This window comes from Heptranchias perlo, chromosome 13, assembly GCF_035084215.1.
Source record: "Heptranchias perlo isolate sHepPer1 chromosome 13, sHepPer1.hap1, whole genome shotgun sequence".
Lineage (NCBI taxonomy): Eukaryota > Metazoa > Chordata > Chondrichthyes > Hexanchiformes > Hexanchidae > Heptranchias > Heptranchias perlo.
Genome location: NC_090337.1, coordinates 34,673,644 through 34,699,689, shown reverse-complemented (window position 1 = coordinate 34,699,689; position 26,046 = coordinate 34,673,644). Strand labels below are relative to the sequence as shown.

General features: G+C 47.1%; 1 protein-coding gene across 2 annotated transcripts in view; it reads left to right on the top strand.

Annotated features, from left to right (window-relative positions):
- Window positions 1–25,722, top strand: part of usp13 (ubiquitin specific peptidase 13) — a 95,866-nt gene extending 70,144 nt beyond the window's left edge. The window contains exons 16-22 of one of the 2 annotated variants that reach the window (XR_010965507.1): window positions 1,519–1,545; window positions 5,382–5,525; window positions 6,123–6,292; window positions 17,798–17,951; window positions 20,273–20,357; window positions 20,750–20,914; window positions 21,069–25,722. Coding sequence is in view for 1 of the 2 variants with exons in the window: in XM_067995306.1 (XP_067851407.1) it covers window positions 1,519–1,545; window positions 5,382–5,525; window positions 6,123–6,292; window positions 17,798–17,951; window positions 20,273–20,357; window positions 20,750–20,843 (674 nt within the window). In the remaining variant the exon portion in view is untranslated. Of the gene's footprint in view, window positions 1–1,518; window positions 1,546–5,381; window positions 5,526–6,122; window positions 6,293–17,797; window positions 17,952–20,272; window positions 20,358–20,749 lie in introns of both variants that reach the window. The other variant, XM_067995306.1, reaches the window with a different exon arrangement.
- The last annotated feature ends 324 nt before the right edge of the window (window positions 25,723–26,046 follow it).

Here is a 26,046-nt window from a genome sequence, read left to right as displayed (position 1 = left end):
ATATCTTTACAGTGGATAGACTAACCAGCTCCTCAAACAAAAGACAATAAATGGTCACAATCTATATCCTATTATTTTGGCATTATCCTTTATATACGCTGTATTATTTTCTAACTGTGGGAACTAAACTGGCCGAACCTATTTCTCTGAATGTTCCAATCAACTCAACTAATTGAGCAGCTTCAGCTCATAAAAACCGTTGTTGTGGCTTCCTGGATTTGAATAACTCAGCTACATTCAAAAATAACTCAGTCATTCACATAACTGAGAAAATCACAGGTTTGGCTCCTCCCAAATCCTGGCGATACCTGACACATACTCACAATATTTGTATCAATTAAGACTGGGAACATAATTTAAACAAGCTTTCAGCCACCTTTCTTAATTCTCCTATCGTGGTTTGGCATCTGTTCCTTTATTATATTTATTTTTTGTTCCCCCTCTGTGAGGCGCCTTGTGATGTTTTCCATGTCAAATGCAATTCATTGCTGTTTGTTACCTCAAAATTTGACTTCTCCAATGCTCTCCTCATGCCTCCAATTTGCTCGAGCTCCAACTTATCTAATACTCCTCCACTTGTGTCCTGGACGGCACTAAGCCCCAATCACCTATTGCCTCAGTCCTCACCAATTAGCTCTCTGTTTCTCATTGCATCATATTTAAAATCCTCATTCTCATTTTAAAATCGTTGCCTGACTTTGTCCAACCATACTCTTACAACCTCCTCCAGCCTAATATCCCAGCCAGTGCCCATCAGTTCTCTGGCCGCCTACCCTGGCCTCCTGTACATCCATTCTTTCAACCATTGGTGGCAAAGCCTTCAGCTGTCTTGGCCTTAATCCCTGGAACTCTCTCCTTAAACCCCTCCACTGTGCTACTTCTCTTCCTCATTCAAAGTTTTCCTTAAAACCTATGCTTTGAACCATGTTTTTGGCCATCTCTCCTAACCATTTTGCTGTTCAACATCCATTTCTCCTTTCTGAAGCATCTTTGGACATTTTCAATATTAAAGAGTATTTTAGTTATCTTTAGGTTTATACAAGATTGCATATTTTTTTCATAAAAATGTTTTCAGCAGCTCCCTGCTGACTCAGTGAGTAAGTGTACCATCTGGTATAGTGTTGAATTATACAGACCAGGTCTTAGGTCCAATCTCTAATGTGTGCTGAGTTACCTGATCTCAGTTGGGCAACAGTGGGGCGCAGAGCACCATCAGGCTAGCGAGGGGGAAAATTCAGCAACGGTTGTTGCTCCTGATCCTATGGAGCGAGTTCTGCTAAAAGTATGCTGGCGGGGACGTTGTGTTAGGACAGAATTTGGTTAAACTGTGATGCCTCTTGTGGTCAACTAGCCTACTGACATTTTTAGGACCCATACATGAAGAATTATGTGAGGTACTGCAGAGTGCCTGGTACCTGTGGACCCAAATATCAGTCAGTGTCTTCAGGGGAGTTGGAGGGGAGGAGATTAAATGTGTGAAAAAAGGAGGAAAAATAATTCTTTGCTTTTATTTTTCAGACCGTCTGCTGAACCATTTCATGGAGTGTACGTATCAGTTTCACTCCATCTTTAAAAATTGTACTTGGGGATTAAAAATTGCAAAACGCGACCCCGACTTGCCGAGTCTGCGCCTGCCGCCATTTTTACAGAGATGGGTCGCGAGCCGTGTGTAGACGGGACCCTTCATTATAATTAAATCAAGCTCTCACAGTGCAGTGGAAACCCAGCAGCGAAATGGGGCCTGGAGCAACTGGATTTTTTTATTCGTTCATGGGATGTGGGCGTCGCTGGCAAGGCCAGCATTTATTGCCCATCCCTAATTGCCCTTGAGAAGGTGGTGGTGAGCCGCCTTCTTGAACCGCTGCAGTCCGTGTGGTGAAGGTTCCCCCACAGTGCTGTTAGGAAGGGAGTTCCAAGATTTTGACCCAGTGACGATGGCGGAATGGCGATATATTTCCAAGTCGGGATGGTGTGTGACTTGGAGGGGAACGTGCAGGTGGTGGTGTTCCCGTCTGCCTGCTGCTCTTGTCCTTCTAGGTTGTAGAGGTCGCGGGTTTGGGAGGTGCTGTCGAAGAAGCCTTGGCGAGTTGCTGCAGTGCATCCTGTGGATGGTACATACTGTAGCCACGATGCACCGGTGGTGGAGGGAGTGAATGTTTAAGGTGTTGAATGGGGTGCCACTCAAGCAGGCTCCAGACCCACAGCAATGTGGTTGATTCTTAATTGCCCTCTGAAATGGCCCAGCAAGCCACTCAGTTGTAAAATCTCGCTACGAAAAGTCATAATAAGAATAAAACCGGACGGACCACCCGGCATCGGACCACTAGGCACCGGACACGACAACGGCAAAACACCAAGCCCAGTCGACCCTGCAAGGTCCTCCTTACTAACATCTGGGGACTTGTGCCAAAATTGGGAGAGCTGTCCCACAGACTAGTCAAGCAACAGCCTGACATAGCCATACTCACAGAATCATATCTTTCAGCCAACGTCCCAGACTCTTCCATCACCATCCCTGGGTATGTCCTGTCCCACCGGCAGGACAGACCCACCAGAGGTGGCGGTACAGTGATATACAGTCAGGAGGGAGTGGCCCTGGGAGTCCTCAACATTGACTCTGGACCCCATGAAATCTCATGGCATCAGGTCAAACATGGGCAAGGAAACCTCCTGCTGATTACCACCTACCATCCTCCCTCAGCTGATGAATCAGTCCTCCTCCATGTTGAACACCACTTGGAGGAAGCACTGAGGGTAGCAAGGGCACAAAATGTACTCTGGGTGGGGGACTTCAATGTCCATCACCAAGAGTGGCTCGGTAGCACCACTACTGACCGAGCTGGCCGAGTCCTGAAGGACATAGCTGCTAGACTGGGCCTGCGGCAGGTGGTGAGCGAACCAACACGAGGGAAAAATTTACTTGACCTCGTCCTCACCAATCTACCTGTCGCAAATGCATCTGTCCATGACAGCATTGGTAGGAGTGACCACCGCACAGTCCTCGTGGAGATGAAATCCCGTCTTTGCACTGAGGACACCATCCAACGTGTTGTGTGGCACTACCACCGTGCTAAATGGGATAGATTCAGAACAGATCTCGCAGCTCAAAACTGGGCATCCATGAGGCGCTGTGGGCCATCAGCAGCAGCAGAATTGTATTCCAGCACAATCTGTAACCTCATGGCCCGGCATATCCCTCACTCTACCATTACCAACAAGCCAGGGGATCAACCCTGGTTCAATGAGGAGTGTAGAAGAGCATGCCAGGAGCAGCACCAGGCGTACCTAAAAATGAGGTGCCAACCTGGTGAAGCTACTACTCAGGACTACATGCATGCTAAACAGCGGAAGCAACATGCTATAGACAGAGCTAAGCGATTCCACAACCAACGGATCAGATCAAAGCTCTGCAGTCCTGCCACATCCAGTCGTGAATGGTGGTGGACAATTAAACAACTAACGGGAGGAGGAGGCTCTGCAAACATCCCCATTCTCAATGATGGCGGAGTCCAGCACGTGAGTGCAAAAGACAAGGCTGAAGCGTTTGCAACCATCAGTCCGAGCCCGCATGCAGCAAGACCTGGACAACATCCAGGCTTGGGCTGATAAGTGGCAAGTAACATTCGCGCCAGATAAGTGCCAGGCAATGACCATCTCCAACAAGAGAGAGTCTAACCACCTCCCCTTGACATTCAACGGCATTACCATCACCGAATCCCACACCATCAACATCCTGGGGGTCACCATTGACCAGAAACTTAACTGGACCAGCCATATAAATACTGTGGCTACGAGAGCAGGTCAGAGGCTGGGTATTCTGCGGCGAGTGACTCACCTCCTGACTCCCCAAAGCCTTTCCACCATCTACAAGGCACAAGTCAGGAGTGTGATGGAATACTCTCCACTTGCCTGGATGAGTGCAGCTCCAACAACACTCAAGAAGCTCGACACCATCCAAGATAAAGCAGCCCGCTTGATTGGCACCCCATTCACCACCCTAAACATTCACTCCCTTCACCACCGGCGCACTGTGGCTGCAGTGTGCACCATCCACAGGATTCACTGCAGCAACTCGCCAAGGCTTCTTCGACAGCACCTCCCAAACCCGCGACCTCTACCACCTAGAAGGACAAGGGCAGCAGGCGCATGGGAACAACACCACCTGCACGTTCCCCTCCAAGTCACACACCATCCCGACTTGGAAATATATCGCCGTTCCTTCATTGTCGCTGGGTCAAAATCCTGGAACTCCCTTCCTAACAGCACTGTGGGAGAACCGTCACCACACGGACTGCAGCGGTTCAAGAAGGCGGCTCACCACCACCTTCTCAAGAGCAATTAGGGATGGGCAATAAATGCCGGCCTTGCCAGCGACGCCCACATCCCGTGAACGAATAAAAAAAAAGAAGTGCTTATTATGAAGCAGGAGGAGCAGGAACACTCCCCACGGCCCTTCAAACAAACCTTCTGCTGACCGCAGCCTCTCCTCACTGCCGCGATCGGCTGACCCCCCCCCCCCCCCCCCACCAACCCCCGAGCTTGAGCCGCCTGCCCCGCGATCATCCGACACCCCGGCCCCCCAAACCTGCGATCTTTCCTGATCCTCCCGATTGCCAGGCCCCCCACCAGCTCCTGATCTTTCCTGATTGCCTGGGACCGACCTCAACAGTCCCTGGCTGCAGCCTTCTGCAGCTTGCTTTCCCGCCCGACAGCTGACCAGCCTATCAATCTGGCTGGCTGCCAGACGAGAAACAGAATTTAAAAAGATAATGAGGTCCCTGCCCTTAAATTCGGCAGGACCTCCGCGTCCCCGGGATTTCCAGGTTTCTGCCCCCGCTATCGCGTTCCCCCGTTCCCTCCCTGCCTCCCTGCAAGTATTGGGGCCATTTTGTTATTTTTATCTTATAAAAGGATTGTTCTCCACTTTAACGCCATCATTTCAATTTTCACAAAGATTGCCCTCTTGTTTCTTTTTATAAAATAATTTCTGCAGATACGCTGCATGTTTTATGTCCTAAATTTTAAAAGCACACTTTAAGTCAGTTTGCAAAACTCTGCTGCCAGTTTGATTAACTTATAATATAAGGAATATGTATAACCCAACCATTTTTCCTGTAAATGTAATTCTTGTCCAGGTATGATTTATATATTATTTGATCATTAATTGCAGTCATGTTTATAAATTCTCATACTCTACAAGTAATCAGCACAGATCTTTCGATCAATATACTTCAATCATTAACGGTGTGAGGGGAGATTCTTACTTGAATATGCAGACCTTTGGCATTCCTATCATTTGCTATATTGATATAGTGTGCACTCCCTGAAAACACCGGGTTTACCATTATAGTCATTTTCAGTTTTTGTCCCTTTTTCTGTAGCTCCTGAAATTGATGAATCTGCAGTGATGCAGCTGGCTGAGATGGGTTTCCCCCTGGAGGCCTGTCGGAAAGCAGTGTACTACACAGGAAACTTGGGGGCTGAGTTGGCCTTTAATTGGATCATAGCGCACATGGAAGAACCTGGTAAGCTTAGAGGGCAGATAGGCAATATGCGAGGGCAAATTCTTCAGTGTTTTCTGTCGAGATGTATAATCGTAAATACAGTTTACACTTTTCAGTGAGATGCTTAGTGTTACTGATGAACCAGTTTATGCAGGCAGCATTTGCTGCTATCAAGAAGAAAACTAAAACTGGCTGTTCAGAAATATGTACATGTCCCCTCTGAATGAGGTAATGTTAATTTGTAAGAATCTGCCGCTTTTCAGAATCTGTTTTGCTGGTTGTAGGGAAAGGCTGCTGCCCAAGTAAATAGTTGATCACTGCTCCTCCAGGAGTTCATAAGTTTCGGTCTGGCTCCTTATTTTAAACTACAATTGTATAATTTGTGAAAGGATTTTTAAAAAATAACATTAAAGTGTAATATGAGGACCAAACTTTGAGGTCATGCAATTGTGGACAATGGTTCTGTAGTTTCTATTTGTTGCAATGCTATCATCAGCTTGACAGATGACTGTACATTACTGAAATTTCAGATCTCACAGGGGAGGATAGGTGCCTTCCTCAATAAATATTTTTGTTTATGTTTCAATTTTCCAATGGAACTTCCCTCTCTCCATTTAGATTTTGCTGAACCACTGTCACTATCAGGATATAATGAGGTTGGCCATAATGAGGTTGGCCTAGCAGGTGGGGCCTCTTCAATGGAAAATCAGCCACCAGAAGAGATTGTTGCCATCATTACCTCAATGGGATTTCCCAGGAACCAGGCCATTCATGCACTGAAAGCAACTGTAAGTCTGAACTCCATCATATTTTCATGGCAAACTGTTTAACACAATTGGTGCCAGTCCTTTTGACAATTTAATCTGAGATTGCTGATGAACATTAACTGCTAAATGTTCAGTAATCCTGTAAAAGAAAGCCTTTCTTGTGCCAGTGAAAAATGGCAATTGAGTTAAAGGAATAGTTCTTAAAACACAAATGTTTACAGATGAATTAAGTAGACACCCTTGATGGCTCGTTGGATAAATGGGCGCTATGTGATATTTAGCCGTGTAGACCAGGAAGATCTCTGGTTCGATCAGTGGCCCATGTTGAATTAGGTGATTTTATATTAAGCATCAGTGGGGTGCTCCAATGGCCTCCATGGGCCCGATTTTAGCACCCGGTCTCGGGTGCGTTCTCGGCGGGGGGGCCTCTAAAATCCCGAAATCGAGTAGCGGGACCAGATCGCGCCTCGATCCCGCCCACTTCCGGGTTCCGCGCTGACGTGCGGGGGTGCGTGCGTAGCCCCCGCTGGTGGGAATCCCGCAGGCAATTAAAGCCAGCGGGGTTCCACTTGAGTGTATTTATCTTGGTATTTCAGGTCATTAAATGACCTGATTGAGCTGTTTTTATAACAAGTGTGGGATTTTACGGTGAAATGAGACTGTTTCCCATACTGGGGGAAACACTCACACTCCCAACGGACGTGTTGCAGCCAGCAGCCTGTGGCAGCTGCCAAGGTGCATTCCACAGGTGGGGGGGAGAGCCTTCACCAACACAGGAGGACACTCCGTAACATTGGGCAACGCCTGCCCTCCACCACCCTCCTCCAAGCAAGAAGATTCACCGGCGTGGAAGTGCAACCCCTGTGCGAGGACACACTTTTCTAGCGTGCACAACCCCGCAGACCTACACCTGCCAGATGGGTGCTGCGTTGACATCCTCGGAAGACGAACAGCCTCGCAGTCCACGCCGTCCACCTCAGAGACGTGCATCCCCACAACACGGTGCTGTGGCACATCCACCTGCACAGCAGGATGGAGGGCATCCGCAGAGAGAGATGCGTCGCAGGAGGCCCTACCCTCCGCACAGGGTCTACAGACCGAGGCTCAGCTTCATGGACCTCTCTGAGCAGCAGTGCATACGTAGGCTCAGAGTCACTCATCAGGTAGTCGCCGACATCTGCAGCCTCCTTAATGACGAGCTGCTCCCGGATGGACCAAGCAGCATCTTCTTACCCGTCGCCGTCAAAGTCACCACTGCCCTCAACTTCTTCGCCTCCGGATCCTTCCAGGGTGCCACGGGGGACATCACTGGGGTCTGTCAGTCGTCTGCACACAAGTGCATAAAGCAGGTCACCGATGGGTTGTTCCGCAGGGCCTCGACCTACATCAACTTCGCCATGGATGAGCGCAGCCAGACGGAGAGGGCGGTTGGATTCCATGCTGTGGCTGGCTTCCCACGGGTGCAGGGTGTAATCGATTGCACCCACATAGCAATACGGGCACCTCCACATGAGCTAGGGCTGTTCATCAACAGGAAGGGGTATCACTCCATGAACGCCCAGCTCATTTGTGACCACCGCCAGAGATTCCTACACGCGTGCGCCAGATACCCTGGCAGCTGCCACGATGCCTTCGTCCTCAGGGAGTCCACCGTCCTGCCCCTCTTCCACGCACCCAACACCGGCAACGGCTGGCTCCTCGGCGACAAGGGATATCCCCTGCACACATGGCTTATGACACCTCTGAGGAACCCCATTACCGAGCCGCAGCGACAATAAAATGACAGCCACATTGCTACCAGGTCTACAATTGAGCAGGCTATAGGGCTGCTCAAGATGCGCTTCAGGTGACTTGATCGTTCCGAGGGAGCGCTCCAATACACGCCACTCAGAGTGGGACGAATTATAGTTGTCTAGGAGGACGAGGACGAGGACGACCAACAACGACCCATGGGCCGAACACCGGCTCACCTGCGTGCACGTCAGGCCAGAGAGGCACCCATATGCCAACGGTTCGCCTAACATCACACTGTGTGAGGCATTCACATGCCATAACGTGCACAGACGAGGGTCCATACAGGCTCCCTCCACAGAAGAGTGGTGCCTGTACACCTGCACCCACTGTATTATGCCCAATGGGTGGGACGGGGTGGTCGTCGTCATGATGAGGCGCACGGAAGGGACATATTGCACAAGCCGCAGAATTATGGACAAGAGGTGAGAAAAAGTGAGTTTATTTTGTGTTGACATTCAAAGAGTGGAAATAAAAAAAAACAAATAGACAAACACCCTGGTGCAATCCCTGTGTGCTCACGGAACTTTAGGCTTTCGTTTCCGGGTACCCCTACGTGGTGCCACCCCTGTGGCTCCAGCAGAGGTGGTGGCAGGTTGCTCCTGTTCGTGCCCTGACCTGGTAGATGCTTTGGGCCGACGCCCCCTGGGTTTCGATGCCCGTGAGGGCACCTCCACAGACTGCTCCTCCTGCACCTGTGCAGGGGCAGACTCGGCCACCTGGAGAGGATGGACTATTGCGGGCACTGGTTGAGAGAGGGGCAACGGGTGAGACGTGGGGGCGCCTTGAGTAGCGTCCACATTTCCATTTCCCCGTTCACCATCTTTCCTCTCATGGCCAAGGCCCACATCACCCTTCCACCCTGCTGGACGGCAGTTTGGATGACGTGGGTGAGACCTTGCAAGGCCACCTCCAATGTATCTGTGAACCTGTTGATGGCGGCAGAATGTTGCTCACCCTGAATCCGAACAGCCGTTGTGAGGGCCTGGATGGACTCATTGGTGAGCTGTGCGTGACGCTCGAGGGAGGCTAGCCTGTCCTCCACCGCAGACGTTCCCACACCTACCCGCGACACTATCTCAGAGATGCCTTCACGTCCCTGTGACACTATCTCGGCGATACCCTCCTGCACCTGTGCCACCATTCTCCTCATGCAGGAGTTGGACTCCTCCATCCTCCGTGCGATTGTGGAGAGTGCGCGTGGCACCTCTCCCAGTAGCTCAGCAATGTGCTGGTGCCCCTCGACGACTCTCCTTTTGACTGATGGCCTTCTGGGTTCAGCATCTGGGTCCGGCCGAGCAGAGCCTGGAGAAGAGTGCTCCCACCGACGCGGACCCTCCGCGGCTGACCCTGCCACCAGGGTCTGCTCATGCTCACGTGTGCGCGGTGACTCACCATGTGCAATCCCAACTAACTGAGTGGGGGGACCCACCGAGGTGTGTGTATCTGCGCTGGTGGATGCAAGGCTCATGTGTGACGATGCACCCTCAGAGACGGGCATGTCCTCTGAGGAATCGCCCTCAACCGAAACGTCGATCGCAGACGGCCCTGCAAGAGAACAGAGGGCAATATCAGGCATGTGTCCAAATGTGGCGGTGCGGCATATGCCATGTGATGCTAAGATCATTCACGATCATGAGTGATGAGTGCCAGCTTTCCCTTACCGGCCGTTTCGCCAGAAACAGCCTCGCCATCCGCCACCGACAGGCAATGCAGCGTGCGGCTGATCTCCAGTGCCTCGACCTCGGCGTCTGTCAGAGCCACCTCGTGTGGCGGGCCCCCTCCGGTGCGTGGCCTATTGCGTGCGTTCCTGCACCTCTTCTCCTGTGAGGGCAAAACACAAAAACGTTATTGAGTGATGATTACAATGTGAGACGCTTCAGGCATTGGTGTGAGTGGGTTGAGCGTGTGGCAGGTGGATGGGAGGATGCGTGTGCCACATGGCCATCCCATTTTATGGGCATTGGGGTGTGCGGTAGTGGTCGAGTGGGGACAGGGACGGTGGGTACGTGCAGGCACTGTGAGGATGATAGTTGGGTGGCTGTGAGGATTGGTGCGGGAGCGCAGTGCTGTCAGTGGAGATGGGGTTGTGAGGTGGTTGAGGTGATGTGGAAGACGGAGTGACGCAGAGTGAGTTAGTGTACTCACTTTCTCGGACCTGGTGAGGTCATTGAATCTCTTGCGGCACTGAATCCAAGTGCGGGTGGTGTTGCCCCTGCTTGTGACCTCCGCGGCCACCTCCTCCCATGCCCTCTTGGTGGCGCTGCCAGGGCACCTCCTTCCATCGTGGGGAACAGCGTCTCCCTCCTCATGCGGACCCCGTCCAGCAGCACCTGGAGGGCGTGGTCCGTGAATCGGGGAGCAGCCTTACCCCTGCGCTCCTCCATCCTTCATGGAATGTAGGTTGTGGCTGGAGGGGCTTTGGTGGACTGCCCCTTTAAATAGAGCTCCAACATCGCTCAGACGTCAATGCGCATGCGCAGGCTGAGAAGCGCGGAACCCGTAACTGCCGGCTAATTACATCAATCATCCCGCGATCGCGCGCGCAACGCACTCAATTCGGACGGGGCGTTTTTCTCGAGCCCGACTGACCACCCGCTGCCAACCCGCACCCCTGGTAAAATCGGGCCCCATGTCTTTGGGTTGGGGTGGGAAATCAGCCAGCATTCCTTCCACTGCTTGCTATCAGGTGACCCCTGCTAGAAAGTACATGTATGTTGAAATAGAGATGTTTGGATTTGACTGTTAAACAGGCTGTCTACAGTCAACTAGCCACCTAACCCGTTGTTTAGGCTTATATATTAAGATTGACCACTTGGGGAAGATATCGGATTTTTTCCCAGCACCCATTGAACCATACACCAGCAAGATTCTGTGTCCTCCAGGAGAGGAAGAGGGAAAGAGATTTAAAACTGGTGGGGGAGAAAAGTCTATTTAAAACGGTGCATGGTCTCAGGATTCCTAAGATACTGTGCCTGTAGGTGCCGCTGTGAACATAATGATAGGTGACTATTTAATTACAATGGGGCAGCACCTAACGTTACATGACAGCCCCAACCATAACCCTTAATAATCCTCGGGTACTCCTTTCTAAAAATAAATTTTGATTGCAGCCTCCCAGAAACCTGAAAAAGCGAACAGACGATATTGTAAGTCAACCTGTATTGTCTAAAATCGATATCTTTGTGAATGAAATGAAGGTTGCGAAAGTAAATCCTGGGCTGTTAGAGTTCATCCGCAAATTTTTGTAAAGTTGGCCTCACAGCTCAGCAGTGCTGAAATCTGGAAAACTTGCCCTGAAAATGCACATGTGGCACTGAGTGAATAATGAGTGAAAATGGAAGAAAGTTCGAAAACAATGCAAGTGGAGGAATGTCGGTTCGAAAAGTACAACTATTGAATGGCTTTCAGTGCCATCCCCTGCCCCCACCCCAACACCCTGCCCCCCCCCACCTTGCCCATTGCTGTGGATCCTTATACCTAGGTAAGATTAAGATTTTCAAAGTGAAATGATTCTTTTGGCCCCTCACAGATTCCCTGGAAAACTTTCCACTTTCTTCCTAGCCTGATATGTTCCTCTTCTCTCTTCCCCTCCCCACAAACAAAAGCACCATGGATAGCACAATATCCTACCCCTAACAGTCCATGCCAGCTGTAAAGCCCTATCCCCTGCCTGCCCCTTGTGCACTGGCCGCTTGCACAAGCTACCAAATGCCCCCTACTTCATGCCCTTGGAATTACGTTGGTCAACATGTCCACCCCCAGCTTTGGTGCCTCCATGAAACAATGCATGGAGTCTCAATCTTCTGTTGTAACGTGCAATATCTCCCTTGAAACATTAAGCCCACACCCCCATGAACCTGAAATCGGGGTGCCACTCTGTCCCTCCACTGAACGGAAATCACAAATCCCGCCCCCCGCATCCCACTCAGCAGAAAACGGGTGGCAACATCCTGCCCCCTGCTGAGTATAAATTCTGGCCCAACCATGAGCAGAGTTATGGGATCAAACTACAAACCCACATACAACAAACCCCATCTACACCGAGCATAAATATCGGAATCAGAGCCCAACCTTGCATTTCATTCTCCCTCACACTCGGCAGAGAGAAAATAATCCTCCCCCTCTCAGAACAGAAATATTGTGTTTCACATTGGATTTCCTTCTCCCTCCACTTAGCAGAGATATTGGCCCCGAAATTTGTGGGGAGGGTGAGGGTGAAGCTGAAAATGGCTGAACAGCAGGACCTCATTTTGTAGGTTCGTCTTCCCCCCCCCACCCCAAGGCAGCGGCCAAATGGACAGCCTGGCCCAGTGGGAGGGAACACCAGCGGCAGCAGCCGGGGACCCTTTGGGACAGTCCAAGGGGACTAGGAGAGGTGCGGGGGGTGGGGTGGGGGGGGAGAAGAGAGGTCTGCGACCGGGAGGGGAGGGGAGGGGCGGGGAGGAGAGGAGGAGAGGCCCGCAACCAGGAGGGCTGGGGGGAGGTCGAAGGCTTCCTTGTGGGCCCGGGGGGAGCACTCTGACACCTCCTGGCCCACATGGAGTGCTGGAAGAGGCACTTCCCTTGTGGAGCCGGCACTTCCCGCTTCCACTTTACTGCTGAGTTTCCCGACCCCTGGGAGACCCGTGCAGCAGCAGTAAGTTTCAAATCGGGCTCCCAATTGCACTGTTGGAGCCCAATTTAAATATGTCAATTATGTTTTCAGCCTCTCCACGGTGGGACATTCAGACACCCCGATGCCAGCCGCTGTAAAAAAAAAGGCGATGGGCGCGTGCATGCTGGGTTGGGGTCGTGTTCCGCATATTTCACTTTTTAACCCTCCCCGACCCCCGTTTGCCCGTCGTACGGAGGTTAATAGCGAGGAAATTGTGCTTACCTCTTTCCCCCTCCCCCATGAGCACAGAAGGAACCCCTAACCCATACTTGACACTCACCCCCTCACTGAGCAGAAAAATAGTGCTCACTGACCAGTATTTGGAGCTAACCAACCCCACACTGAGAATTATTTAACTAACTAGAACCCATGCCCCTCAGCCAAACACCCCCCCCACCCCCACCAAACTGATGATTGTTTTGTTTATTTGGAGCCAACGCTCCTTACCTGAGCATATCTTCACCACCCACCCGCCCCCCCAACCCCTGCAAATGGACTATCATTTAGGTGAGCAGAGCCCACACTTTTCAGCTGAACAAGGCACACCACCTCTGAGTATTGTTCTGCCCTGGCCATCTCTGGCCTTAGGTGTAATACTTCAGGTTATTGCCCTCCGCTCTGGCTTTTGGTCCGTGTGCCACAACTGGCAACAGAAAGTGGCACCTGCCCCTGCCATCTTGGGCTCCATTCCCATTCTGTTTCTGGGCTTCACGTCAGTCACAACAACCAGTACTTCTGCCCTCACCGTGTTGGGATTCTGACCCTAGGTCACTTGCCCACCTTTCCTCCTGTTCTGCTGGTCGAAACAGCAACCAGCACAGCTGTGGACGAGGCTTTTAGATTTCTGTCCTTAGGCGATGTGCCCACTATCCCTGATGTCTTCTGGCCCTTCTTTTGCAGTTTCCTAATAGGAACAGACAGCTCTGTCCTCTAAAGTGCTTGTTTTGTTCAGATTACAGAGTAAGTACTTTAAGTGCTTTTAATAAATAAAGAGGTTGTCACATGAGATTGGGGGTAATATATTAGCAAGGATTGAGGATTGGTTATTGGACAGAAAACAGAGTAGGAATAAACGGGTCATTTTCGGGTTGGCAGGTTGTAACTAGTGGGGCAGTGCAAGGATCGGTGCTTGGGCCTCAGCTGTTTACAATCTATATTAATGACTTAGTTGAGGGGACTGAGTGTAATGTATCGAAATTTGTTGACGATACAAAGCTAGGTGGGAAAGTAAGCTGTGAGGTAGGTGCAAAGAGGCTGCAAAGAGATATAGACAGGTTAAGTGGGCGCGAAGATGGCAGATGGAGTATAGAAGAATCATAGAAGTTTACAACATGGAAACAGGCCCTTCGGCCCAATATGTCCATATCACCCAGTTTATACCACTAAGCTAGTCCCAATTGCCTATAGAATCATAGAAGTTTACAAAATGTGGGGAAATGTGAAATTATCCACTTTGGTAGGAAGAATAGAAAAGCAAAATATTTTTTAAAAGGTGAGAGACTAAGAAATGTTGGTAGTTAGAGGGATTTGGGTGTCTTTGTACAGGAATCACAGAAAGTTAACATGCAGGTACAGCAAGCAATTCGGATGGCAAATGGTATGTTAGCCTTTATTGCAAGGGAGTTGGAGTATGAGAGTAAGGAGGTCTTGCTGCAATTATATAGGGCTCTGGTGAGACCACACCAAGAGTACTGTGTACAGTTTTGGTCTCCTTACCAAAGGAAGGATATACTTGCCTTAGAGGGGGTGCAATAAAGGTTCACTAGATTGATCCCTATGAGGAGAGTTTGAGTAGAATGGGCCCATACTCTACTCCAGAGGGCTGTGGAGACTTTGTCATTGAATACATTCAAAACAGAGATTGATAGATTTCTAGATATTAAAGGCATCAAGGGATATGGGGATGGTGCAGGTAAATGGCGTTGAGGTAGAAGATCAGTCATGATCTTGTTGAATGGAGGAGCAGGCTCGAGGGGCCGGATGGCCTACTCCTGCTCCTATTTCTTATATTCTCTGGAGTTTAGAAGAATGAGTGGTGATCTCATTGAAACTATAAAATTCTTAGAGGGCTTGACAGGGTAAATGCTGAGAGGCTGTTTTCCCTGGCTGGAGAGTCTGGAACTAGGGGTCATAGTCTCAAGATAAGGGGTCAGCCATTTGGGACTGAAATGAAGAAAGAAGTTTCACTTGGATGGTTGTGAATCTTTGGAATTCTCAACCCCAGAGGGCTGTGAATGCTCAGTCGTTGAGTATATTCAAAGCTGAGATCGATGGCTATTTGGACACTAAGGGAATCAATCAAGGGATATTGGGGATAGAGTGGGAAAGTGGAGTTGAGGTAGAAGATCAGCCCTGATCTTACTGAATGGCAGAGCAGGCTCGAAGGACCGTCTGACCTACTCCTGTTCCCATTTCTTGTGCTCTTACAAAAGCCTGTTTCCTAATATAGAATTGGAAAACAGACATGCTTTTAATCTTTTAAAGTTTGGAATTGTGGCAAGGAGGGGGAGAATGTGAAGTGACACAGAGGCAATGGGGGGAGTGGAAGTGAAGGAGAGACAGAAAAGGGGGGGAAGAGAGCAACATATAGGGACAGTGGTAGAAAGTGGGGATGGGGAGGATGATAAGACCTGAGCTAACTGATAGGAGTAATGATAGAGAAAACGACAATAGGAAGGGGATGCCACTTACTGCCAGATAGTAGAGAAGAAAAGAGAGACACAGAGGTAGAAGATGACAGAGAGACCAACAGAAGATGAGTGAGAAGCAGCAACATGAATATGACAGACATGGAAGAGAAACACTTCTCCGACTCTGTTCTCAATATGGGAAATCCACGTATGTAATAAGATTAGTGGCTGGGAATTTCCTGCAATATCAATATTGTTGACAAACAGCATAAGTTAGACCGTTGTGCACCATGATCCTACAGTGGTGAATTTACGCCAGAATTTACTGGAAAACTGATTAGAATACACCATAGCGGCGAATTAGAGGCGGCAGAACAGAGATGGCATCGGCCTCTCATCTCTTTTTCATTGTCACTGGTAAAAGGCAATTCATCAACGTGCCAATCTCCTGTAAATGTAAAATATCTTTTGAAATGTAAACTTGTAGTTTTATATCACTCTACGAAAGCACACATCTCCAAATCGTTAATCTCTCGGTAAAGATTTTTTAAATTCTATTTTGCAGATTTCAGGTGAACATAGGAACACTCTATTTTGAATATTCATTTAAATTTTAAAAATCAATTTGATTGATTTGGTTCTAAAAAATATTCTACATGAAATCTCTTAGGAACATAAAAAAACTAGACAGATAGAAATATATGATCACAGGGTCTTTATAATACAAAAGCAGTCAAATTGCCTTTGTATTAGTAATTGACATTATTAATAGTATTATTCATATCACGTATCAAATTGTTATTAAGCATCAATTGAAGTGCTGTTGGAGGAGCCTGGGTCAGGCTCATTAACCAGCTTCTGTTCCGAGTTTTGTGTGTTTCATAATGCCATATAATTCATTTTAGCATGATATCTAATATTTAAATAAAGCTGAGTGTTCACAGTAAGGTTTTTCATTCTCTGTTTTGTCTACTAACCTTAACTGTGATCTGATAAGTTGTGCATTCTAATTTCTGCAATTAGTCGCAGACAATAATAGATGATGATAGCAATTTAGAACGTGATTCCGAATGATATTGAGGGTGGTACCACTGAGGTAAGCAGGAAACAAATCTACACAATATTCTTAATAACCACTATTACATCTTTACTGCTACTAGAATGTGGGTGTTAAAATCATTTTCCTATTTATAAAAATCTTAGAATACTGCCCCAACATGTATCTCTGTCACCAGTTCATATTTGATAACATTACATACATTTGTTTCTGTAGTCTAGAGTTAATATTTGAACAGTACTGGGAGAATCCAAGTACCTTTAAGTGAGCAATGAAATGTCTGAGGATGGGGACGTAAGCAGATAAGAAAGTCTTGAAGCAAATGGGACTCTTCACAACAAGGAAAACTTGTCTTGTTCTAAAGTGTCTGTGTCTCTATGCTGGCAATCTTTTTATCCTGCCAATTTCTCTTTGTCGTTCTTTGCCCCAATCTCTCTTTCTCTCTGTCCGGAATGTCTATTTCTTTGTCCGCCGAATCTCTCTCTGCCCCTCTTTGCCCCATAATGTCTCTTTGTTTGGTCCTCGAAACTTTATCTCTCTTCCTTCTTCTCTCTCTCTAGCCCTAGAGAAGACCTGTATCAGCAACAAACTATCCTAGAACATGCCTAGCATTAGCAGAGCATCATTGGCCTGATGTGGTGATGCGCTGCACCTAGCCTCCCCTTGAATTGCTGAAATTCTTCTCTGGGGAGGTGGTGAGGAGGTGAGGAGAGCTTTCCCTTCCCCCAATCCATGAAATTCATAGTGGAGAAGGGGGGCTGGGGGGAGTGGGTTGAAAATTAGCTGGACCCATTCCCCCAGAATCTTCTTGGTTTTGGGGTGGGGAGTGGGGTGGGGGAGTTGTGCTGTGCTCTGTTGGATTATCACTCTTTTTAATCCTTGCAATTCTTCTGAATGTGTGAGGGGAGAATTGGTTACTCTGTTTACATCAGAGGGGGCACGGAATATTGATCTGTTGCTTTCTATTTGGGAGGGTGTGGAAATTTTGTGGCACATGGCATTGCTGGGTCGACCTCTATTTCACTGTCCTGTACCATTAGCTCAAGAAAATAGAAACTGGAACATTTTCTATTTTTGTAGCTGCTTGAAGACCCAACTTTGGCTGATATCAGCAGAGCCTTTTAAATCGGTAAGTACTGGGGAAGTACTTATTGAACTGCCCATAATAGTTGGCGTGCTTAATATGTTATGAGCAGCACCTTGATAATTGAACCTTATGGTTACTGCCATTTGCTCGTGGTAAGTACAGACGGTGTAAGTGGTGGGGACTGTATCATTAGTGACGTTCTGTTGACCTTCCAACTTGATGATGTGGTGCAGATACTTTTTAATAGGAATCAGAAGACTTAATTAGAAAGGTAAATTTAATCTCAGCTGGGCTGTTTTTGTAGAATAACAACCTGGAGAGAGCACTGGACTGGATCTTCACACATGCAGACAGTGAGGATGAGAGCGAGGCAGCATCGGATGTTGATACACAATCGGATGTTAATACAAATGCAGAAGCAGAACCGGCAGGACCCCGAATCAAGGATGGACCTGGAAGTAAGTCAACTGAGCTAACACATACCACTTTAGCAAATGTTAGTTTACAAAATAAAGCAAAAAAAGTAATCAAAAAAATGAATTCAGCTACAACATATAGTGACCAATAAAAATATGTAATATTTATTAAAGAAACATAATGCTGATTTATTACATTATCTGTTTGACAGTAGAGGATTTTCTCTCTGTTGGAACATTTCCCTAACATGAAAAGTAAAATTTGTGTATGCATTTTGTGGTAAGGTGATTTTCCCACCTAACACACAGAATATTTGTTCTTTGATTCTCTATGTAATGCAGAACATTTGATACCATTGAAAAGTAAAGATCAGCCAATCACAATGTAGTTTTTCCTGCATTTTATAGAATTCTTGTATTAAGAATAGGCCGTAATTAAAATAAGATCCAATCAGTTTCAGTCACTTTCATTGAAACTAGGATTTTCCAAATCACTGTATGAGGGCTTCATGCCTTTGACTGTCTGCTATTTTAACAGAGGAGATAACCCATTTAAAATAAGCATTCTTCTTAATTCTGCATTTCACACACACCACAAGAGTCTGTCCCTAATCCCATTGGTCCTGAGGATTATGTGATTGACATGTAAACTGTGATGTTGTAAAACCTTATTGTTTTATATGTCATTAGCTATTCATGCTCTCTCTGAAAGACAGGCAGTGTACCTGAGTGTCAGTTAATTTTTTCTCTGCTCAGTATTGTTTCTTTCATTGGGGTCAATTTTCACTTGCTTCACCTGGCGTTAATGGGGCGGTAAAGGCCTCAAAATGGGATCAGTAGCCTTATCGCCTCGTTAACTCTGGCAATGTGGCCTGCTGCCGTCCTGTTTGTTTCGGGTGTTAGGCCCCTTTTAATATGCAAATTGGGGTCCTATGACGTAATCCCTGACAACACTTACTGAGGACTGCTGCAATGCTCGAAGTTGCCTGAACGTGGATTCAGCTTCACTGGCGGGCTCTTCACGCTTCGCTGGCAACATTGAAATGAGGCCTGAGGCTGAATATCTGGACAACCTCTTGATTCCAGGCATGGGGAATGTGAACTCCCCGCCCCACGCCCCTAAAAATGGGCACGGCCCAATTTGTAGGCAAGTATGGTATATCCAGTAAGCCAGAATACAATGACGATGGTTCGCTGTTCAACTTCTGGGATCACTGCATTTTCCTCGATATTGGGTAAGTCATCTCAAGCGCACAGGTTCTCTTACGGGGGTGTTCTGATATTGAACCCAATGAAAATACCTAGTGTAAAAACCTAAAAACATAACACACTCCTAGAGACTCCTGATACCAAAGAGGATTTCTTCAAATCTCCCATGAGCACCAAAATATCATTTTTCCTGAATTTGTGCTGTCGACCTCTCCGGGACATAATCAAGAACTTCTGGGAGACATATGCCAATTGTCGAATCCAAAGTGCAAGTCGATCACAAGATAATTACACATGAGAATAAGCCGTTCAGCCTATCTTGATTCATACAACCAGAAAAATCTTAAAATCCAGCCGTTACAACATCCAACTGTTTCTTAAATGATTCCAGGGTTTGTTCCTCCATTACTTTATCTGGAAGTATATTCCATACATTGATTACTCTTTGTTTGAAGAAGGATTTCCTGATCCCAGTTCTAAATTTGCCTTTTACTGGTTTTAACCTACTTTTATTATTTAATATGAAGTAATATTCCAAATGTATTTTTTCCATTCTCTTAACTATCTTTATATATCTGTATAAGATCCCCTCTCAGACACCTCCTTTCCAGGCTGAAAAGCTCAAGTTTCTCTAGTTTTTCCTCATAACGCAGACCTTTGATACTAGGAATCAACCCCGTTGCTCTTTTCTGCACTGTCTCCAGCACTTGAATGTCTCTATTGTTTGTTTTTCTAATTTGTTCTCATGATGTGAGCAGTTCAGACAAGGCTGCATTTATTGCCCATCCATTTCTTGAATAGTATATGTATGATAACAGACTTTAAAAAGTATAGATCATGTGACTAGTTAGCATACTGCTGCTAAGTTACTTAGAAATTGTTCAATAGTTTTATAATATATAGTTTTTAAAAAGGTGCACAGTTCAGCAAATATCTTCATTTCAGTGACTGACTGGTTTTAATGTAGGTCATTGGCTGAATCATTAACGTAGAATTGTTTAAAATTCATTTGTACAAGTTTAGCAGATCTTTTAACAAATGCAAATTTTAAGCGGTACTGGGGAAAGATTTTTGCCACGGCTATTTTCTATATTTTATGTTGCTATGATATAAAATGTAATTTAATATTAAACCAATGGTTTTTTTATCTGCAGGATATGAGCTGTTTTCCTTTATTAGCCATGTGGGAACATCTACAATGTCTGGTCATTATGTCTGCCATATCAAAAAGGAGGGAAGGTAAACACTGGTTTGTTTGAGAAGGATTTTTTAAAATATTAAACTTATTAAGGATTTTATAACTTTATTCTATATTAGCACCAATTCAGTTTTGAACAGATAATTAGTGCAGGTGCAATTTGCTTCTCGATGAATTTGTAATGCAACAAACTTGAGTTAGTGGGGAGATGTGTTTTACTTATTAGTTAGTAGGAAAACCATGGGGAAAAAAGTTTTGTTTGAGAAAAATATATTTCTGAAAGGCATAACAAAAAATGATATGTAAATTTTATGAATGCACCAAGATATTTGAGTGCTTTCTACTGTTTTGTTTAATTGCTCTGAATCAAGAGTGTGTACATGTGTGTTTTATTTTTGTATTAGTTCATTGCTTCTCCATTTCTTCTATTCAGGTGGGTAATCTACAATGACCATAAAGTCTGTGCTTCAGAGAAACCCCCTAAAGACGTGGGATACATTTACTTTTATCAGCGGATGCCCTATTAAGCTTGAGACCCGTGTATGAAAACTATAACCTTTCTTCTTTCCAAAGAGCAAAAAACTACAAACTGCCAAAGGTTTGGGGAAAACTGTGGATTCTGTCATTACTGTGCAAATACCTTATTTATAGAAAACAAATCTAAAATGCAATAATATGTTTGATATAAGAGGGAAAATTTTTATTGTTTAATATATTGACAGTTTTTTGTTTTTATTTTAAAACTGCACCAGGAGAAGCTGAAGAAGCATATCAGAGGTGTGTGCAATCAGTTTACTTTTAACTGACTTTAGCAAGTTTTTTAATGTATCAAAACATCTTCATTCTTTCTTCCATCGTCCTCTTTCCCTCTTATTTTAGTCCATTTTATTAGAGTGATTGTTCTAGTTTTTTTTTCTGAATGGGCACTCCATAAAAACATGGCTGTCTTGTAGATTGCATTCATCCTCCACAGAAAGTCCCTTGTTTTGGGGTTTTCCCCTCAATATAGCAGTTCATTAAAGGGAGAGTTATTGTATTTAGCATTCACCAGGTATTTAGACATATTGATGTTCCATCTCAATCATTGATCAGTTTACATATTTGAACAAATCCCCAGATTCATGCTAAAGCCTACATTTACAGAGTCACAAGTATGGCACATGATATATGACCACTAAATCTAGAACCACACATTTAACATGTTCAGTCTTTATGCAAGTGTATATGACCCTCCAACATGACCATTCCCACCCAAACCTAGTAAAATGCATAAAAAGCAGCTAAATCTCTGATTTAGCCCCCACAAAGTCCCCATTCATTTGTCATAATTTTATTTCTCGTCACACATAGAATCAGACTGATTTTTTAAATTTAAATAGAAGGGTTGGCTGCCTTATTGTCAGCAAAACAATGGTGCTAATAACTGCCAGAGAAATACTGCCAATGCCATAGAGAGCTAACTTTAGTTTTAAAAGCTTAAGGTTGTTACCAAGACCCACGTGTGTAATGGTATCTTTTACACCTTGACTTCCATTTATTAGTTTAAAGTAGATTAATGTCTCATTACAAACTTACATCTCTAGCTACATCCTAACAATATCCTGTTACTACAGTTCCTTTCCGATGCACTCAGCGGGCTGGATTTTCTGCTGGAGTTAGTCGGGGAGCTGGCTTAAGTCCAGCAGAATGTGACAGGAAATTCTTCCAGAGCTGCTCTTCCAGTTCCACTGTGTTCCATCACTTAAGAGATTTTCTGCCAGAAGCAATTGGCAACATACAATACATCTAATACAATACATCTACCCAAATGGGAGAAGGAGAGCATGTTGTAGTGACGAGTACATTTCCCTTTATTTGTGCCATAGCAATACTGGGCACTAGGTCGGCTTGTGTGTTTCTGGCATCCAGGATTGAAATGGCAGCCGAGGAGCGGGGGGCATTTAAAAATTGAAGGACTGCGTCATACAGTGCAATCAGGAAAATTTGCATAGGCTAAGGTGGTATTTAAAGAAAGAAAAGAATATTTTGTTGATTTTTGGGGTAGCCCTGAAGCTCTTGGCCACAGAACACTTGCCTAAAATATACAAAATAGCCTGACTTAGAAAATAAGATGGATCAGGGGTAGGCCTTTGGGACTGGCAAAACTCCCACCCTAAGCAAGATTTGCTAGGATTCTGCTTAAGTGGAAAATCCCAGCTGTCATGTCAATAAGTGTAATACTTAAACTGCTCTTATAGTGCAGGCATGGTCTCAGGAGCAAACTAATTGTGCTGCTTTGCCACATTTACCAGTAGATGGGGTAGCTGATCTTCCTGTAAACTGGCGACACTATTGAAGAGCAGGGGAGTTCTCATAGTGACCTGGCCAACATTTACTCTCAACCAACACCGCTGAAACAGTTTAATTGGTTATTTGTCTCATTGCTGTTTGTGGGACCTTGCTGTGTTCAAATTGGCTGTCACATTTCCCTACATTACAACAGTGACCACACTGCCAAAGTACTTCATTGGCTGTAAAGCACTTTGGGATGTCCTGAGGTCATGAAAGGTGTTATATAAATGCAAGTTCTTTCTTTCTTTATAGATTACAAAAGGCAGCTTGCTTACTTTGGCAAAGTAGTCCTTATTTATCAAATGAAGTTAGCCTCCACTTGCCACATGATAAACAAGGCTATTTAACCGACAAGTCAAAGGATGCTTGTATCAAGAATTTTTAGTTCACACCATGTAACCTCCAATTCCTGGAACAAAAGACTAGGTTATCACCTGTTGTCAGATGAGGCTATTGATTTAAGGTATCGTGATAAGGCCTCTGGAGCTGAATTTTCCACTGCTGGTTGCCTGCTACAGAATTGGGCAACTCGTAGTGGAAAATGGGCTGGAGTTTCGTCCACTGAAACTCCACCTGCTTTGCACCCAAAATAGCTTCTGGGGGATGGGACCACTTGCAATGGAAAATCCCACCTAATAGGCAGGTGTTTCATTTAAATTTTAATTCAGAGCATGGATGTTCTGCATGCCATTTCCTGCTGCACTGGTATAGGATATCAGATCTAAATTGCACCCATGTGAAATAGGCGTTCATGGTTGCTAGGTAGGGGTAAGTATATGGATCGTGGAAAGGACATATAGGGCTCGATATTAGGAGGGCGGCGGGTTCGCGGTGGGGGGGCTATTGGGTGCGTGGGTAACGCACCCGGAGAAATCAGTCTGCCCCGCGCACGATCGCACGCTGATTGGATCCACTTACCTGGTCTTCCGGGTTCCCCGCTGCTGAGCTGCGCGTCGGGCGGACTGCGCATGCGCAGTAAGCTCTGTCAGCTGGAGGAGCTCTATTTAAAGGGGCAGTCCTCCACTGACTGATGCTGCAAGAAATAGGAAAAATTACAGCATGGAGCATCCCAGGGGGAAGGCTGCTTCCAGGTTTAATGATGCCTCACTCCAGCTCTTATTGGATGGGGTGAGGAGGAGGGGGAGGACAGAGATCTTCCCCCCAGCGGGCGGGAGGAAGCGGCCTGCCTCTGCCACCAAGAAGGCCTGGCTCGAGGTGGCAGAGGAGGTCACCTGCACCACCAACATATCGCCCACCTGCATACAGTGCAGGAGGCGCTGCAATGACCTCAGTAGGTCAGCCAAAGTGAGTACACTTACTCATTCCCCCACACTCCGTCTGCCACATCACCGCCCCCAACCCACATCTCCTGCACTGCCAACACTACTCTGTCACATCACCCCTCACACCCACTCAAACCTCATCCTCATCTTACCTGCACTTACTCACCTCGCCAGTACTCATCCCGCCACTACCACTCAACCCAATCCTCATACAATCTCATGGCTCTATCTCATACTCACCCTCTCATGCATCTCTTTCACGGTCAGCCTCACTCAACCTGCCACTACCTGTGCTGCAGCCACAGGGCATGCATCACATATGTGCAATAGGCAGCGTAAGGCAAACGTATCGTGAGCATGAAGGGGATGCACAAGGGTGTTTGAGGGTTTGTCATGGTTTTTACTTCTATTTAATTTCTGACCAACTCACATCACATATTATATTGGCACCACTGCTGCCCCGTCTTTGCGAATCTTGTCTGGTTTTTGCAATAATGCCCTTTCCTGAGGATCACTATGAAGACCCACACCTGATGCCACCCATTGTGTCACTGCAGAGTGGGTGTAGGTGTATTTGCAGGGCTCTTTTGGCAAGACGACTGAGACGTCGGCGGTGTCCCTGGTGGCACCCTGGAAGGATGCGGAGGAGAAGTTGTTGAGGGCAGTGGTGACTTTGACAGCGAAAGGCAAGAAGATGGTGCTCGGGCCAGCCGGGAGCAGCTCGGCATGAAGGAGGCTGCAGATGTCCACGACTACATGTCGAGTGACTCTGAGCCTCCGTGTGCGCTGCTGCTCAGAGAGGTCCAGGAAGCTGAGCCTCGGTCTGTGGACCCTGTGGCGAGGGTAGTGCCCTCTGCGACGCATCTCTCTCTGCGGTTGCCCTCCCTCCTGCTGTGCAGGTGGATGTGTCACAGCACTGTGTTGTGGAGCTCCACGTGTCAGAGGTGGACGGCGTGGCCGGCGAGGCTGGTGATGCTGTTCGCCCTCCGTGGAGGTCATGACTGCAGCTACGGCGGCCCCCATCCGGAAGATGTACATCTGAGGGGGTCCGCAAGGTAGGTACATGTGGCTGGACCCCGGGGTAAGTGTGCAAGTTGGTGAATTTGATTGTCAGGAGGAGGGTGGTGGAGGCCAAACTTTGTCCCAAGTGACAGAGTGGCCTCCTGCAATGAGTGAGGGTCTCTTTCCCCCCCCCCCCCCCCCCAACCTGTCAAATGGACCTTTGCAGCTGCCACAGGCTGACAGCTGCAACACGTGCATTTCAAGTGGGAGTGTTTCCCCCAGTACGGGAAACAGTCCCAGTTGTTTGTAAAATCCCACCCCATGTAAAATATCTCCTTAATCAGGTCTGTTAATGACCTGAAATACCAGAATAAATACTTATAAGTGGCACCCCGCCGGCTTTAATTGCCTGCGGGAGTCCCACATGCGGGGGCTGCGCGCACATGTCAGCGCGTCTGTGGGGAACCCGGAAGTGGGCGGGTTGGAGCCGGGCTCCCGACCCGCTCCGGGATTCCCGACCCGCTCCGGGATTCCCCGATTTTCGGAGCCCCCCCCCGCCAGGAACGCACCCGATCGCGGGTGCTAATATCGAGCCCATAATGTTAAAGTAGGTGTATTTTAGCCATTTTTAACCATTCTTCTTACTTATTTTCCTGCTAGCAATTAGGTTCTCTTGAACCTTTGTGCGAATTGTAGTAAATTATTTATTTATCACCTGTGCAGATACACTCTTACCTACATGTGAAAAGTTTTGAGATATCCCGGGGTAGTTGCGGGGAGGGGGTTGCGATCGTTAGGGGGGATCGGGGATCACGGGGGGGGGGGGGGGGGGGTCTGCGATAGTTGAGGGGGATTCGCGATCGTTGTTGGGGGGGTGGTGGTTGTTGCAGGTAGGCTTGTTGGGCCGGGGGAAGCACTCCTGATCCTCCGGGCCCACAAGCTGTGCCAGAAAGGCACTTACCTGCAGTTTCTGGCCTTCTCGCCTCCTCTCACGAGGCATGAAGGAGAAGGCCCGGGAATCTCGGCCCCCAGGGGTTGAAATTGCAAATTCTGCAAAAATGGAGGTCCATAGCCGCCTTGAAAGGTTTTAGTCACCAATCCGCCTTCTGGGAGC